The sequence below is a fragment of the Thamnophis elegans genome, chromosome 15, assembly GCF_009769535.1.
Source record: "Thamnophis elegans isolate rThaEle1 chromosome 15, rThaEle1.pri, whole genome shotgun sequence".
NCBI classification, from domain to species: domain Eukaryota; kingdom Metazoa; phylum Chordata; class Lepidosauria; order Squamata; family Colubridae; genus Thamnophis; species Thamnophis elegans.
In genome coordinates, this window is record NC_045555.1 from 26,555,245 (window position 1) to 26,572,550 (window position 17,306).

Here is a 17,306-nt window from a genome sequence, read left to right on the forward strand (position 1 = left end):
ATACAGATTTCAATCTTCACTGTGTCTTGCTGAAATGGCTTTTCCGGCATATGTCATTCTCACTTTGACCTGAACATCCTTTTCACCTGTCTTTTTCCCATCATATGCCTTGATATGCCTTTTAGGAACCTCTAGAAATCTCTAGAAATAACATAAAGTTCCCATATCATCAAATGACATTCATTTATTTAGCATATTTATATCCTTGCCTCCGTCACAGAAATGTGGCTCTGGTTGGCATAAACAATAACTACAACAAAATCTCCATCACAGTCTAAAAACACCCAACCATATGGAAAAACATATGAGATGCAATAAATAAACAAATAAACAAGATAGATAGATAGATAGATAGATAGATAGATAGATAGATAGATAGATAGATAGATAGATAGACAGACAGACAGACAGACAGACAGACAGACAGACAGACAGACAGACAGACAGACACAGACAGACAGACAGACAGTCAGTCAGTCAGTCAGTCAGTATTCAGAACAATGTATAAAATAATATAAAACTGACCAAAATCATTTTTGGTCATTGAGCAAATAAAATACAATCAATAAAATAACACAAAACTAAACAGTACATTCTGAAAACAGTTGGTCTTATAATCTCAGAACTTTAAAAGTCATCATCCAGAGTAATGGAGTAAAGAATAAATACTGCTATCTCCTGGCTACCATATTTTCTGAACAATGTCTGTTTATAAAATGCATTCTACCATTGGCAAGAGCAGTACTTTGTCATCATTCAATTTAGAAGCTATATCTGGCTTCACAAATCTTGGGAAAAGGGAGAGCTAATATTGGAAAGCAGAGAAGAAAAACAAAAGCTATAGCAATCTTATCGAATTGCCACAGGACATTCTCATTTCATTTAACCAAGCCAGAAATTAGTTTTTCAGTGATCTTGACAGACCAGTTGTCGAAAACAGGTCTATCTGCTTGCAAATTCATTGATCCTACAAACCACACACGGCTTGCTAGAAAGTTAACACATTTATGAAGAAATGGAATGGCTGGTAGCTCAAATTTCTCAAAAATGTAAAAGGTTTTCTTTCTTTCTTTTTTACTTATTAACCTTATCTGCATTTTTTAACAGACAGTACAATGTTTCTCTGCCTACATTATTTTTTGATCTTGTTTGCTGGCTGGTGTGAAATAAAGGGAAACAATGCCTTTGAAAAAATATTCTTCTCTTCAGACTTTGTTTATGAAGCCATTTTTGTATGCAAAGAAGCAAACAGTAGCTCTTTTCTTACTTTCGAATGAAACATAACAGAGAATTTAACTTAAGCTTGCTGAGTTCCAACACTCCTTTGCAAAGTCCCAGTTTTGGAATAAAAATTGTTTGGAACAACAGGTTCTTTATTTTATTTTTTTAAGTTAAGGAAAGACTCCCTATGTTCAAGGAGGGGGTGGGTGGGATAACATTAGATGCAAGACTTTCTGGAGCCCAAGATGTTTTTGTGAGACCGCCTGCTGCCACATACCTCCCAGTAAAATCCCACAGATTGGGCCTCCTTCAGATGCCGTCAGCCAAACAGTGTCAGCTGGCGGGCCCTCGGAGGAGAGCCTTCTCTGTGGCTGCTCCGACTCTCTGGAACCAGCTACCCCCGGAGATCCGGACCATACCCACTCTCATGGCCTTCAGGAAAGCTGTAAAAACCTGGCTGTTCCGGCAGGCCTGGGGCTGTTGAGCTCCCTGTTGAGGTCCAGCCCCGATTAGAATGAATGTATGAGGGTGTTGCTGTTTTTAAACTGTTTTCTTTTTATCGTTATGTGTTTTTTTTTTCTTATATTTTTTGTAAGCCACCCAGAGTCCTTCGGGATTGGGCGGCATATAAATATACTAAATAAATAAATAAATAAATAAATAAATAAATAAATAAATAAATAAATAAATAAATAAATAAATAAATAAGTAAGTAAGTAAGTAAGTAAGTAAGTAAGTAAGTAAGTAAGTAAAGGCAATAGGTAATATGGTTGGAGAGAAAGACTGAATGGACTCCCTCCCCCCAATCTTGGGAATGACAAGACATGTTATTATGGCACAGTGGAGAAGATCTGGGTTTTTTTCCATAGACCAATACGGGCAGTAATAAATCTGGATATGTACTTGGCTTCAAAACAACTTCTTATTAATTCCTGCTTTAACTACAATGAATACTTTCAGTAAACATGACCAATATACATTAGCCTTAAGCTTCCCTTCACCTAGTGATATAGACGTTTCTCTATCAGTGCTGATCCACTGGAGAACCAAGAGGTGCTTTTTCTAAAAGGCAACTGGACTTTCTCATTTTTTTCCTTTGAAAACATTTGGCTTCTCATCCAAGAAGCTTCTTCCCTTTGGAAAAAGCACTTCTGGGATAACCATGACCTGGATGATTGAGAATCTCCACAGACATCCACTGGAGAAGTTTGTGAGTTTTTGTAATCATCTAGATTACTCAGAACCCATCAATGTTTCTCTCTTCCTTAAATCCTTCCTCCCTCCCTCCCTCCCTCCCTCCCGCTCCTCCTCCTCCTCCTCCTCCTCCTCCTCCTCCTCCTCCTCCTCCTCCTCCTCCTCCTCCTCTTCTTCTTCTTCTTCTTCTTCTTCTTCTTCTTCTTCTTCTTCTTCTTCTTCCCCTTCTTCTTCCCCTCCTCCTCCTCCTTCTCCTCCTTCTCCTCCTCTCCTCCTCCTCCTCTTCCTCCTCCTCCTCCTGCTCCTCCTCCACCAACAACAACAACAACTCCTCTTCCTCCTCCTCCTCCTCCTCCTCCTCTTCTTCTTCCTCCTCCTCCTCTTATTTTTCTTCCATATCTGTCATCAGACATTGGTAATCATGTCGGCAATCCTATTTTTTGTCAACAGCCGCACGAAAAAGGTCTCATACTCTTACCCACACTGATTGGCTTAAGAAAGTACTTTACCTATTTCATGATCACCCTACATGAACAGGCAGCTTATGGACTGAAAAACAGTGTTCAATCAGGGTTGCTCGGAAATCGTATTGTGAGACATACCTTCAAGAAGGTGCACTTATGCATATGTTCTAAATAAACCATGCATCACATGGACAAAAAAAAGAAATAGAGTAGCATAAGAACAGTAAGAGTTTAAAGCAGATGTCTTCCAACCTCAGAGTTCCTTCATGGTAGGGTTAAGATTGAACAAAACTGGCTGCAGGATTTTTTTTTGATTGGATCTTATAGCTTGTGTTGTGTAAACCCCCTGACAAATGAAACAGCTAATACAGAGGGTAATACTTGATGAATTTATATTGAACTGAACATCCAAACCATAAAACATTTTAGAGGTTGCCCAGTGTTCCCTGTAGTTCAGTCTCCTTGAAGGAGGTCACAGGAGACTGGCAGTGTTTTCTGTGATATACGGTTTATTTATACCTTCCTCCTTGCTGATCATAAGATGAAGGATTTATATGAAGAGCACTCCTAATAGACTCCTGTTCCCTGCTGGAGATCTTCAGGGAACAAAGTCAGTTTTCTTTTTCTTTAGAGATAAGAAGTGATGTGTTTTTTCCCCCCCAACTATACATTATGTGGTTGGTTGCACAGTGAGCCAGATGTTTAGACTGGATGGAAATGTTGTCAGTGCTTAAATTTTCTAAATGTCTAAGATTTTTGGGGATAGTTCCCAGTAAGTCCACACTGGGACCATCATGGCCAATTTATGCCACAATCTTTCCACTTTGATTTTTAGACCTTGATACTTTCCGATTTTCCTCAATTCTTTGTCTCCTGTTCTACTATCCCCTGGTATTTCCACATCAACTATCCATAGTTTAGATAATTGATGTGGCAATGATCAGTTTGTATTGCAAATTTCAGAGTGAAGATTTTAATTTTTGATTAATTAATTAGTATGTATTGCTATTATTGTTCACTGCATAGTTAGCCAGATGTTTAGACTGGATTTGGCATTTTTATCCACCTATCCAGTCTTTCTCAATGACCTGGGATAGACAGAATAACATCTGTGTATTGTTCGGATGGTGTTAAAGGGCTCATTGCAAGATGTAAGCTGTTCCAAGGAAAGCTGCTTTTTGCAATTGACTGATGATGCAAATGAACTGGCAGCTGTGATTCCACATTGTTGTATATTTAATAATAATTATGTACACCACTATGTGAAATCACAGCTGGTGTCGTGCCTTCATATGCATCAAGCTCTTATTATTTTTAGGAAGATGTGTTCAAATTTTAGGACAATGCATTGAGGGATAAAGAAGCATATGGCAGATGCTGAAAGTTATTATTTTTGCCTCATGGAATAAAAAGTTCTCAGAAAGGTAAAGACTATAACATTTTATTTGGATATAGATTGCACGCGAGTAAGAAAGTTGGGAGCTGCCTATGATGGGACTCGCTTCACCCACATAACACCTATCCTCCGTGAGCTGCACTGGCTACCTGTCGATCTCCGGGTATGCTTCAAGGTGCTACTTGCCACCCATAAAGCCCTCCATGGTAGTGGATCTGGATACTTGAGAGACCGCCTACTGCCAATTACCTCCACACGACCTATCAGATCTCACCGGTTAGGCCTTGTCCGAGTTCCATCTGCCGGTCAATGTCGACTGGCAACTACGCGGAGGAGAGCCTTCTCGGTGGCAGCTCCGACCCTGTGGAATGATCTCCCCGTGGAAATTCGTACCCTCACCACCCTCCAGACCTTCCGCACAGCCCTCAGAACTTGGCTATCCCGTCAGGCCTGGGGTTAAGACTACAACCCGCCCGAATAGTATGAATGTTGTGTTCTTAATTATGTATTTGTCTTATATGTTAAAAGTTTGTCTCTCCCTCCCCCTTTTTAAGTTGTAAGCCGCCCTGAGTCCCCCCAGGGAAAAGGGTGGCATATAAATAAACTTTAAATCTAAAATCTAAATCTAAATCTCTTCTCATTTGGTGACCAAAGTATTTGAGTTTCATCTTCAGGATCTGTCCTTCCAAAGAACAATTGGGGTTGATTTCTGATTTGATCTCCTTGCAGTCCAAGGGGCTCTCAAGAGTCTTCTCCAACAACCCATGAGTCTTATGGAGCATACACGTCATATGATTGGCTTAATATGTAGCATCTTAAGTAATATCTGTCATTCAGGGAGACTTAGTGAGATTCAACTGTCTGCAATTTATTTATTTATTTTATTTATTCAGTTTGTCAAATGTGTACAAGATAACAGGTATAAGTATAAACATGGACATGAACAAAGGAAATAAGTACAAATAAATGGGGACAGTAAGACAGGGATGGTAGGTATTCTGGTGAAGTTCATGGTAGACAGTTTATGGTTGAAGCTGTGGGTGTTAGAGGATGTAACAACGCAATCAGGTAGAGCATTCCAGGCGTTGACCACTATATTACTGAAGTCGTATTTTCTGCAGTTGAGTTTGGAGCAATTTACCTTGAGTTTGTATCTATTGTTTGCCCAAGTATTGTTGAGGTTGAAGCTGAAGTAGTCATAGACAGGTAGGATGTTGTAGCAGACAATTTTGTGTACTGTGCATAGGTCAGATTGTACGCGGTGTAGTTCTAGGTTTTCCAAGCCCAAAATTTTGAGCCTGGTGGCATAAGGGATTCTATTGTGAGCAGAGGAGTGGAGTACCCTTCTTGTGAAATACTTCTGGACCTGCTCAATTGTATCAATGCCCGATGTGCAGTGTGGATTCCACATTGCATGGAATTGGGTATTCTATACTGTCTGTAAGATAAGATCCAGGGGTGATCCAACCCTGACACTAAATTGCATGGGCTAAAAAAGGCCAAATAATTTGAGTTTGCTATTAATCCTCAATCTGTCGCTCACTGGGGTGGAAAGTAGTCTGGATTCCTAAGAGGAGAGGGAAGGACTCCATTGCAGAGGACAAAGATGCAGCAAAGCTTAGATCGGGGAACTCAGACTTTGGCACATTTAAGCATTGTGGACTTCAATTCCCAGTATTCTGGGAATTAAAGTCCACAAGTATCAAAGGTGCCAAAGTTGGATACCCCTGACTTAGATAGTTTGGTCAGGAGAAAGAGAGTTAAGATGCTTCTCCCTATCAATTCTCAGACTATATCTAAAGGTAAAGGTTCCCCTCGCACATATGTGCTAGTCGTTCCCGACTTTAGGGGGCAGTGCTCATCTCTGTTTCAAAGCCAAAGAGCCAGCACTGTCCAAAGACATCTCTGGTCATGTGGCCGGCATGACTAAACACCGAAGGCACATGGAGCACTGTTACCTTCCCACCAAAGGTGGTTCCTATTTTTCTACTTGCATTTTTACATGCTTTCAAACTGCTAGGTTGGAAGATGCTGGGACAAGTAATAGGAGCTCACTCCATTACATGGCGCTAGGGATTCGAACTGCCGACCTTTCTGATCGACAAGCTCAGCGTCTTAGCCACTGATTCTGGTTTTAATTTCAAAAGTTGTAAGTGTCAAAAAAAAAAAAGATCAAATATAGCCATGTGCAAAATATGAGGACAAAATAAGACTAATCCCGGTCCAGACCTGGTAAGCACAGAATACTCTTGCATCCTAATTTTAGATTCAGGTTCATTGCACAAGGCTTTTAATACTCTTGCTAGTCTTAATTTATGAAGTTAGTTCATCATATTACTTTTTATTTCCTTTCCCTCTCTCTTGCTTTTATCCTCTGCCCACAGAAACAAAGGTAGTCCTGTGGGCCATATTCCATAGTGAGGCCTTAAATTTCATGGTCTTTCCTACTGTACGATTCTATTCCTGTAGCAAAATTTCTCTGGGGTGACATTGTTATGGTTTCCAATTTATTTTCCTTTCAATTCTTTGATTCTATAATTTGCATTGCAGTAAAGCAACATCACCTTGGGAGTGTGTATGTGGCACAAAGCCTGTGTTGTACCGTGAACCCAGATTAATGCTACTGATGTTTCCAATCAGTTTTGATCGAATAACGAAGAACTGCCTTAAAATGAACAAATGCATTTTTTATGGGAACAAAAATAAGGAAATGAAGTCCTATCAGTAAGAAGTGCTTGAGAGATGCAAGGCACTTCAATGTGATCACTAGCAAATAGTATCGCACAGTGGCATTTCTGATACTGTAAATAGAGAGGAGTACAATGCTTTTATGTAGTTTAATCACTTAAAATTGCAGGTAAACAGTCGCTTGCTGACTTTGTCTTGGCTCAAAAGCTAAGCCGGGGACTTCTGTGGATCACCATGGAATAGCATGGTGCTGCGATAAACCAGGAAGTTGAAACAGCATTCCAGAAGAACTTAGCTTTGTTGTTGTTAGTTATGAAGTGGTGTCTGACCCATCGTGACCCCATGGACAACATTCCTCCAGGTCTTCCTGTCCTCCAATATCCTCTGGAGTCCATTGAAGCTCACGGCGACTGCTTCAGTGACTCTATCCAGCCACCTCATTCTCTGCCATCCCCTTCTTCTTTTGACCTCAATCGTTCCCAGCATTAGGCTCTTCTCCAGTGAGTCCTTCCTTCTCATTAGGTGGCCAAAGTATTTGAGTTTTCTCTCCAGGATAGGGCCTTCTAAAGAGCAGTCAGGGTTAATCTACTCTAGGACTTACCAGTTTGATCACCTTGCAGTCCAAGGGACTTGCAGGAGTCTTCTTCAGCACCAGAGTTCAAAGACCTCAATTCATTGGTGCTCAGTCTTTCTTACAGTTCAACTTTCACAGACATCCATTGCAACTGGGAAAACCATTGTTTTGACCATACACAGTTTTGTTGGCAGGGTAATGTCTCTGCTTTTTAGTATGCTGTCTAGATTTGCCATAGCATTCCTCCCCAGGAGCAAGGGTCTTTTAATTTCTTGGCTGCAGTCCCCATCTGCGGTGATCTTGGAGCCCAGGAAAATAAAATCTGTCACTACGTCCATTTCTTCCCCATCTATTTGCCAGGGATGTGAGTGCAGCAGGTTAGTTATGTGTGTACAATTAGGAAAGCTTCATGGATTTGTTCATGTGACTATGAAGAAGAAAACTTCAGTTGTCTGATAATGGCATTACTACTGTAGATGCAACTCCTGGTCAATCTTGGCTGATTTCTAGGTTAGCTAAGCCCAGCAACATCTGGTTAATGTTGGGATAGAAGACCACAAGGCGATTCTAATATCACTTTTCTCCTGGCCAAAAAACTATGGAAAGTCATCATGCGGCTTTTGGATTTGGGAGAATTTTGCATATTGTGGGCACAAAATATTTATCGCAAACTCAGATGGGTCTTGTTGATATGTAATCTGAATTGAACTACCATATTTTTGGAGTATAAGACACATTGGAGTATAAGATGCACCAAGATTTTGAAGAGGTAAATATTTAAAAAAAGTTTTTCCACTGCAGGCCTCCCAAAACCTCTTCATGCCTCATTTTTTTTTGTGAAAAACAGGGCTTGTGTAGGCTTTGGGAGGCTTGTAGAATGCTCCTGGGGGCTGGGGGAAGGACAAAATGGCCCCTTTTAGCTTGTTTCTGCCCTTCCCATCCCCCAGGAGCACTTTGCAGGCCTCCCAAATCCTCTGCACATCCATTTTTGCAAAGTTGGCAGAGTTTCAGGAGGCCAAAATTGCTGTATTCAGTGTATAAGATGCACCCAGATTTTCACCCTCTTTTCTGGGGGGGGGGGGAGTGCATCTTACACTCTGAAAAATACGATATCTTCCTGTCCTAAAAATATACATTTCCAATTAACAATTGAAATTAAGAATTGGTCAGTGGAACTCATCGCTACTAATATCAATAGGGACATAGTAGAACCGAAAAAGTTCTATTGATATATAATCTGAGTGAATAAACAACACCACATTTTCTGTGTTTCTTCATTACTCAGTCACTTATAAAACGAATCACCAAGTCAGAGCTCAAAGTTTTTAATTCTGGTTCTCAGACTTCTGGAATATTCTCTGGCCTGCTCCTTGTTTTGTCCCTGTTTTGTATGCCACAGAGATACTTTAGAGAAATATACATTACTTTCCCCTCATTTCAATTATCAGGCCTGCAGCCATCTTTTCTTTGGGATCTTTGGCCTGACACACTTTCCATTATTCTACTATACATTTTCTATTGTGGGAAAATGGGAAGGGGGAATCATAAGGAGTTACATACTATGTAGCCATAACCAAATTCTTTCTAGAAAGCCAAGGTCATCCTTTGTCTTTGCACCTCTGCACCTGACCGGAATTGGATGGATGGAACTGCCAGCACGGCAGTGGGAGATTGGACCATGTGATGGACTTGTGGGTGTGGGGGCAAGATCTTGAACTTTCAACTGGGTGGGGAAAACCAGGAAGCTTTCAGATTTGAGTGTTCCCCAGATGTGCCAACATGGCTCTCTTAATAAAGTGGAACTTTGAGCAATACTTTGCCTTGGACTCTGATTTACTTTTGGATGCTATTTGGAACCCTGACAGCAGTGTTATTTCCATTTGCAGTTGGCAACGTGGGACTCGAAGAAGGGGCTGAACGGAAGTTTGCAAGAACGGCGTTTGGGCAGCGACCTACAAGGATTAACACTGAAAGTGGTGACTGTCTTGGTATGACCATGTTTGAACAGAGGAAGCAAAATGTTCAGAAATTATACTTGCTAGTATCTTTTTTATTTTATTTTTTTAAAAAAAGAATTCAATTATCTGTTGTCATTTTATAGAATGAGATGTTGTATTTTTTTCCAAGGTGAGACTCAAGAAAGTAAGACTTTGAGGTGTACAAGATCTTGCAATGGTTGTGGGCAGCATATATCTGTATCATATATTTATTGCTAGATTTATATTTCATTCTTATCCCAGGATTTCTAGAGAAATTTGCAATTTTAAAATGCTAGAGCAAAAAATAAACATTATGAAAAAGCAAGCGAAGCATTAATGACCCCATTGGTGGCTGGTGATTTGGCATGGGCGTTCTTTCTTAGCATACATTTCCACTCAGGATCTGCTGGTCCTAAGACCTCAGGAGATGTGAAAGCAGGAAGAGTGAATGCAAATGCAGTATTAGTCCTTGTCGTTAGAGTTGAGCTAAGAAATAATTTCAGCAGATGCGCATCTTCTGCAGGAGTATTCCAGCATTTCTTGAATATCTTCTGAATATGTCTGATTAGCAACTTCTTTATCTTGGAGACCACAGCCTGACCAATGCCTACCTGCCTTCTTGATAAATTTTGTCTCTCTTTTACCCCTTAAGGTCTTCAAACATGTTGCTTTGAAATAAGATTTAATTCTCCTTTGAGTGGGATTCCATAAATGAAATGGAGAAGAGTTTTCATTCTAACCATGGTGTTGTGCAGTGAAATAGCACAAAACCGCAAGCATCTGATCAGTGGTGGGATACAAATAATGTAACAACTGGTTCTCTGCCCTAATGGTTTCTTCCAACACCAGTTCACCAAACTGCTCAGAAAGTTAACAACCGGTTCTCCCAAAGTGGTACAAACTGGCTGAATCCCACCACTGCATCTGACCCCTTCAGTTATGGCCGGAGGTCTGTGGCATCTAATGATTAGATTCAACTGCAAGCAAGTTTTTTTCTCGCTCATTTGACAATGGCAGATGGAACTTAGGTTGATTCACATGAACATTACAATTTTCAAATTATAAGCCTAGTATTAAACTACAATGTCTTATTTAGTCAATCCTGCTGGCTTTAACCTCAGCACAATAGTTAAGACACTATTATAGTAGTTATAAATCAATATTAGCATAACTATGCTGTAAAGTCTGTATAAAATATTCTACATAAAGATGAGAGAAATTTATGCAGGGCTCGTTTCTTCTCCCCAGATCTGCAAGTGCGGAGATGGGGAGTCTGTTTCAGGATTTCCAATACTTCATCAAATCTCCTAATATTTCTCTTATGTTTTGTCCAGTTTCTGGACGCTGATCAAAATAGAGGAAGAACTGCACTCAAAACTCAAATGTCACCTTGCTGAGCCAAGGTGGTGCAGTGGTTAGAGTGCAGTACTGCAGGCTACTTCAGCTGACTGCTACCTGCAGTTCAGCAGTTCAAATCTCACTGGCTCAAGGTTGACTCAGCCTTCCATCCTTCCGAGGTGGGTAAAATGAGAACCCAGGTTATTGGGGGCAGTAGGCTGACTCTGTAAACTGCTTAGAGAGGGCTGTAAAGCACTATGAAACGGTATATAAGTCTAACTGCTATTGCTATTTAATCTGGTGATGGAGTCCTTGAGTAGAAAGAGCAAAAAACCATCAGTGGTGTACATTCCCTACCAATGTTGGGGCTGAATTGGTTTCATAGTTTCCTAGAGGACAGTCAGAATTTCTCAAGAAAAAAAATGTGTTGACTGGGAAGAAACACGAAGCAGTAAAAAAAAAGGCATCTGTACCCTTTTATCTTTTCATTGCATAATTTTCATTCGTATGTCAGCCTGTCTGTGCAGTTTGCCTGCAAAATTTCTCTACAGACCCTGAATTTAACTGCTCCCCAAAACTGGACCTCCAATAATTTTGCTTCCCATCTCACCATTCTTGAGTATGGCTGGTGACAGGATCAGGTTCAGGTGTTCCTGAAAGGAAGAAAGACTCCAAGAATGAAAAGTGGACATTTGTTCCATTTCCATTTATTGAATTTATAGGCTGCCCAATCCCGGAGGACTCCAGGCGGCTTACAGAAATAAGAAATATTAAGAAAAGATTAAAAAAAATAAAACACAGCAAATTAAAAGAAACACAACATGCACCCAGTCTAAGCGGGGCTGGACCTCAATCAAGAGGTCAACAGCCCCAGGCCTGATGGAAAAGCCAGGTTTTGATAGCTTTTCGGAAGGCCATGAGAGTGGGTAGGGTCCGGATCTCTGGGGGTAGCTCGTTCCATAGGGCCGGAGTGGCAACAGAGAACGGTGCCTCCCACTCCCACCTCTTCCAGCCGTCGCAGAAGGATACCATGGTTGATGATATCGAAGGCCGCTGAGAGGTCAAGGAGTACAAGGATAGAGGAATGACCTCTATCCCTGGCCCGCCAGAGATCATAGGTCAGTGCGACCAAAGCGGTTTCAGTGCAGTAACCAGGCCTGAAACCAGACTGAAAAGGGTCTAGGTAATCTGCTTCGTCCAAGGTCCGTCGGAGTTGGAGGGCCACCACCTTCTCAACAACCTTCCCTAAAAAAGGGAGGTTGGAGACTGGACGATAGTTTTTAAGAATAGCTGGGTCCAGAGAAGGCTTCTTGAAGAGGGGTCTCACCACCGCCTCCTTCTGAGATTGTGGAAAAGATCCCTCCCGCAAGGAAGTGTTTGTAATTCTCTGGAGCCAGCCTTGTGTTACCTCCCTGCTGGTCGAAACTAGCCAGGAGGGACAGGGATCCAGTAAACAGGTGGAGGCACTCATTGCTCCCATGGCCTTGTCCACTTCATCAGGAGTGACAAGCTGGAACTTATTCCAGAAAGTCTGAACAAGACCCTCCCTCGGCATCTCCGCTGATTCTGTCCAAATGGAGTCCAGGTCTGTCCGAATCTGTCCGAATCTGAGCAAACTCCTCAGCTCGTCCCTGTAAGGCATCCCCCATTCCCCCCCCTTTCAGGAGGGAATGGGTTATCCTAAACAAGGCGGCTGGGCGAGATTCTGCAGACACAGAGCGGAAAAATGCGCACATTTTGCTGCCCGTATCGCCACTAAATAAGTCCTAGTAAAGGCTCTTAGTAGTGTTCGGTCAGATTCGGAGTTGCTAACCCTCCAACGTCGCTCTAGGTGTCTCTTTTGGCGCTTCATCTCCCGGAGTTCCTCGGTAAACCAAGGTGCCCTCCTGGATCCACTGCTGCGGAGAGGCCGCAAAGGCGCAATCCGATCTAGCTCCTCAGTCACCGTTGTATTCCAGGCGGCGACCAAGGACTCTGTCGGATTGCGGCCAAGAGAGTCGGGTATCTCCCCAAGCTCCTTCTGAAATCCCAACGGGTCCATCAGGTGCCTGGGGCAGAACCACTTAATTGGTTCCACCTCCCTGCGGTGGGGGAGTAGCTTCCAAAAATCAAGCCTCAACAGGAAGTGATCTGACCATGACAAGGGTGAGATCTCTACTCCGCTTAACTCAAGATCACGTCTCCACTGCCCCAAGAGAAACACTAGGTTGAGTGTGTGTCCTGCTCTATGAGTCGGACCCTGAATTACCTGGGTCAAGTCCATGGCTGTCATGGAAACCATGAACTCCTGGGCCCCACCAGAGTGTTTGCCTAGGGACGGCAGAAATCCCCCAGTACTAACAATCTGGGGAACTCAACTGCCAAACCGGCTACTGACTCCAGGAGCACAGGCAGGGCTGTTGTGACGCAGCTGGGAGGTAGGTATGTCAAAAGCAAGCCCACTTGAACCCCTAGGTCCAACTTCAAAAGAAGGGACTCACACCCCACAATCTCCGGAGCAGGGCTCCTGTGAGGAGCTAATGATCCTCGGATAATAATTGCCACTCCCCCACCCCTTTTTCTGGTGTCGTGGTTGGTGGAGCACCTGGAACCCTTCTAGGCACATTTCTGAGAGGGGGACTCCTCCCTTAAGGCCCAACCAGGTTTCAGTAATACATGCCAATACTCGTCAAGTATTAAGTCCCGAACGAGGGGAGCTTTATGAATCACAGATCTGCCATTTAGCAGCAACAACCTGAGACCAGGGCCCTGGCTTCTCTTGCTACCCGGTCCTTGAGTTGAGCTTACAGGGCCGGAACAAGGGATTGCTGTGACGTAGCGAGCCCTCCTTCCCCGGTAATGGCTAGCCCTGTAGCTCCCGTCATACCTGCCCCTCCCCATCATGACCAGGATGCTCTGGCCCGCCCCCATCCCCGTAGACCCCCCTCCCATGGCCCACACTCTTCCCGGCAGGCCACATCTATCACTCATTCTAGGACGAGGGGTAGGCCTGGGCCCCCCTACCACTTCTGCTTAGGCAGTCAGTGGAGGAGGCACCAGGCCGCACCCTCAGTCTTCTCAGATGTATTCCCAGTCATTCTCTCATACATACCCCACTATAGTCAATTAAAAACATACAAAAATACAATAGCATAATAATAAAAATTAATTAAAATTAGGTGGGTTCATTCATCAACAATCACACCATACACATTCCATACACAGAAAAATTGCGCAGATCTTAAAAATTCCCCTCAAGTGGGTTCGTGCAGAAAATGGAGGTCGGAACCAATGATAATGAAAAGGGGAGAGTTCCACAGTCCCTGTTGAAAGAGATGTGAGCAATTTATGTTGCTCATGGTGTTCTCAGGAGAACATAGAAGTGTTTTGCTCATGTCTTCAGTTTTTAAACATCTATGATTGCGTCTACTATGCCTAGCATAGAAATGACTATTGAAAACCACTTCAATCTCAATATGTTTTCCTTCTTTGTCAGAATTGTATACTTCCACTGATTTGTTTATGTCTACTTGTTATGTCAAGGGACATAGTGGCTCAATGGCTAAGATGCTGAGCTTGTCGATCAGAAGATCGGCAATTCAGCTGTTTGAAATCCCTAGGACTGCCTAACAGAGTGAGTTCCTGTTACTTGTCCCAACTTCTGCCAAACCAGCAGTTCGAAAGTAGAAAAATAGGGACCACTCTGGTGGGAAGGTTAAGAGCGTTCCATGCACCTTTGGAGTTTAGTCATGCTGTCCACATAACCACGGAGACGTTTTGGATAGCGCTGGCTCTTCGCTTTAGAAACAGAGATGAGCACCATCCCCTAGAGCCAGAAACGACTAGCATCTTTACCTTTGCTTACTTGTTATGTCAAACACAAGCTGACAGCAGATGTGTGCCGGCAGTGTGAGGGATGCATGCTTCCTTCAGATCTTTAGCTGCACTTTCTCTCCTGTGCATCTCTTGGTTTTGGATCTTCCTTCAGATCATAGTTTAAGCTAATTTAGGAGCTTCTCCTGAGATTTTTTAGCGTAGGCTCTCCTGCATCATTTATCCTCTTTTCCTCTCAAATTGTTGAAGGTCATGATCATATCTCTCTCCAGTCATCAGGTGAACTGGCCCATCCAAAGGTGATGTGACTACAATGGACAGGGTTTGCACTGACAATAAAATTAATGGTTTGGCAAATGAGCACCTTCCTCTGATTCATTTTGAAAGCAACACTTAATTGTGAGACTCTCTGTGTTCTTATGACAACCATTGTTAAGTTAAACATGCTTTAGGTGTAGCCACTTTAAGGTTAATCCCTGGATTAGCGAAAACTGGAGGAATTCTTTCTTAATTCACAATTATTGTATTCTTGGAAAAACAAAAACAAAACATGAAGCTTCAATTTTCCAGACCTGGCACCACAGTTTATTGAGGTGCCATCAAAATTGTGAGTCAAGCTATTTTTGCTTTGTAGTGTTGTAAGTCTCCTTTAAAGATCAGTCTTGCTTTGTTCTCAGGAAGAACCATTCATTATGGTGGCTGAGAATATCCTTGGGCAACCGAAACGTTATAAGGGCTTCTCCATTGATGTCCTGGATGCTCTTTCCAAGAATTTGGGCTTCAAGTATGAGATCTATCAGTCTCCTGATGGAAAATATGGACAACAGCTCCATAACAGCTCCTGGAATGGCATGATTGGCGAACTGATTAACAAGGTATGCCCCATATTATCTGAATTCTGTTTCTTTTAGGGGAGGATTAAAAAAATCATTTTTACCCATCTACATTGAACCATCTTTCCTGTCCTAAAAATAAAACATTCCTCCTTAACAGTGGCATTTAAAGAAAAGGGCACTAAAACTCAGGGTTACTAATATCAATAGAAATGCAGATACAAAAAAGTCCTATGATCAAGCCATTTTCGCTGGTACCATATTGACTCCTGAAATAAGCACTTGGCCTTATTTTGGGGGAGGTCTTATAATTTTTGAGGTGCAGGAGGCGGCGAGCTTAAGTCACCTCATGGCTGCTGCTGCGTTGCAATATTTTAGGGGAGGGCTTATTTTGGGAGGAGGGTTTAATTTAGTACATGCACTCAAAAGCCCAATTGGGCTTATTATCCAGGGAGGTCTTATTTTCAGGGAAACAGGGTATTATATTATGCACAAATTCCACAGTTTAGTTACCTTTTCCTATCAGTTAAATTTTAGAAATCTATCCATCCCTGGGAAATTTTCCATGTTATATTTAGCATTAACTCTTTTACCTAAGGATATTTAGCTAATATTTAGGTTTTAGGAAATGTTTAGTGGCCATAGATGAGCTGTGTATGGCTAATGGAGCATTTTCTGATGTGGTTTGCTTATGGGGAAAAAAAACTTCCCATTTTGCTGCAAACTATTTTTCCTTTATGGGTTTTTTCTCCACTGTAATACTCTTTTATAGTGATCAGTTGAATAGCTTTCAAGGAAGAAAATCTTGTTTGTTTCCTTAAAAAAAACAGGCTTGAAAAATATAGAAAACAAATCACAAAGGGATTGAGTCACATTTGAATCCGAGAGAGTGGCATTGACTTGTAAGTCTATGCTACTTAAATAAGGCAGAAGACATTCCAGCAAGACATCTTAAAGAATACAGATACCAGAGTACATTTTGTTGCAAATGGTTTGTTTCTGAGGAGGCTGAACATCATCGTAGCAATAGAAGAAAATGTTCTACAGTTCTCTGCAATAATAAAACCTAACCACAGACATTGATATTCAGTAATGTGATCATTCCCAAACCATTTGCTTACTGACTCTACAATGCTCTCCTATTATCCAGCACTTCTATACAAAAAAGCATAGGTTTAGCATCAGAAAACAGCTAATGATCACTCTCCTATGTTGAATTATTATTATGCCCTCATTATTTGATTAGTTAAAATGGCACTGAGAAAAAGTGACTTATGACTGGTCCTCACACATATGTACAGCCCCACCAGTAGCATCCCCATGGTTCTGTGAGTAAAATTGTGTGCTTGGCAACCAGCATGCATTTATGATGGTTGGAACACCCCATGGCCACATGAATTGGCCAAATGCAGGACCATTTGCAACCACCACCACCCCAGCTTGCTTCCAACTAGCAATTCATTGGGGAAGGCTAGAGTCACTTAATGATGGCATGATTCACTTAATGACTGCACTGATTTGCTTCACAACCTTGGCAAAAAAAGATTGTAATATTCAGTGACACTCACTTAACAACTGCCTTCCTTAGCACGAAAAATTCTGGCCCCTGTTGTGGTCATACGTCAAGGAGTAACCTGTACTCAAGTACTCCATCCAGTGCATCTGAACTTTTTAAATGCCTATATAATGTGTGTGTGTGTGCGCACGCGCTGGTCTTGTTGTATTTGGGTCTTTTCCCGTGTAAGATTGTTATTGTAATCTTACACGGGAAAAGACGCAAATACAAAAAGATCAGCATACCTACAC

At 42.0% G+C, this 17,306-nt stretch overlaps 1 protein-coding gene across 1 annotated transcript in view; it reads left to right on the forward strand.

Moving 5' to 3' along the window:
- Window positions 1-17,306, forward strand: part of GRID1 (glutamate ionotropic receptor delta type subunit 1) — a 793,636-nt gene that overhangs the window by 706,382 nt on the left and 69,948 nt on the right. Inside the window, exons 9-10 of the mRNA XM_032231518.1 lie at window positions 9,424-9,525; window positions 15,345-15,542. Of these exons, the coding sequence (XP_032087409.1) occupies window positions 9,424-9,525; window positions 15,345-15,542 (300 nt within the window). The remainder of the gene's footprint in view (window positions 1-9,423; window positions 9,526-15,344; window positions 15,543-17,306) is intronic.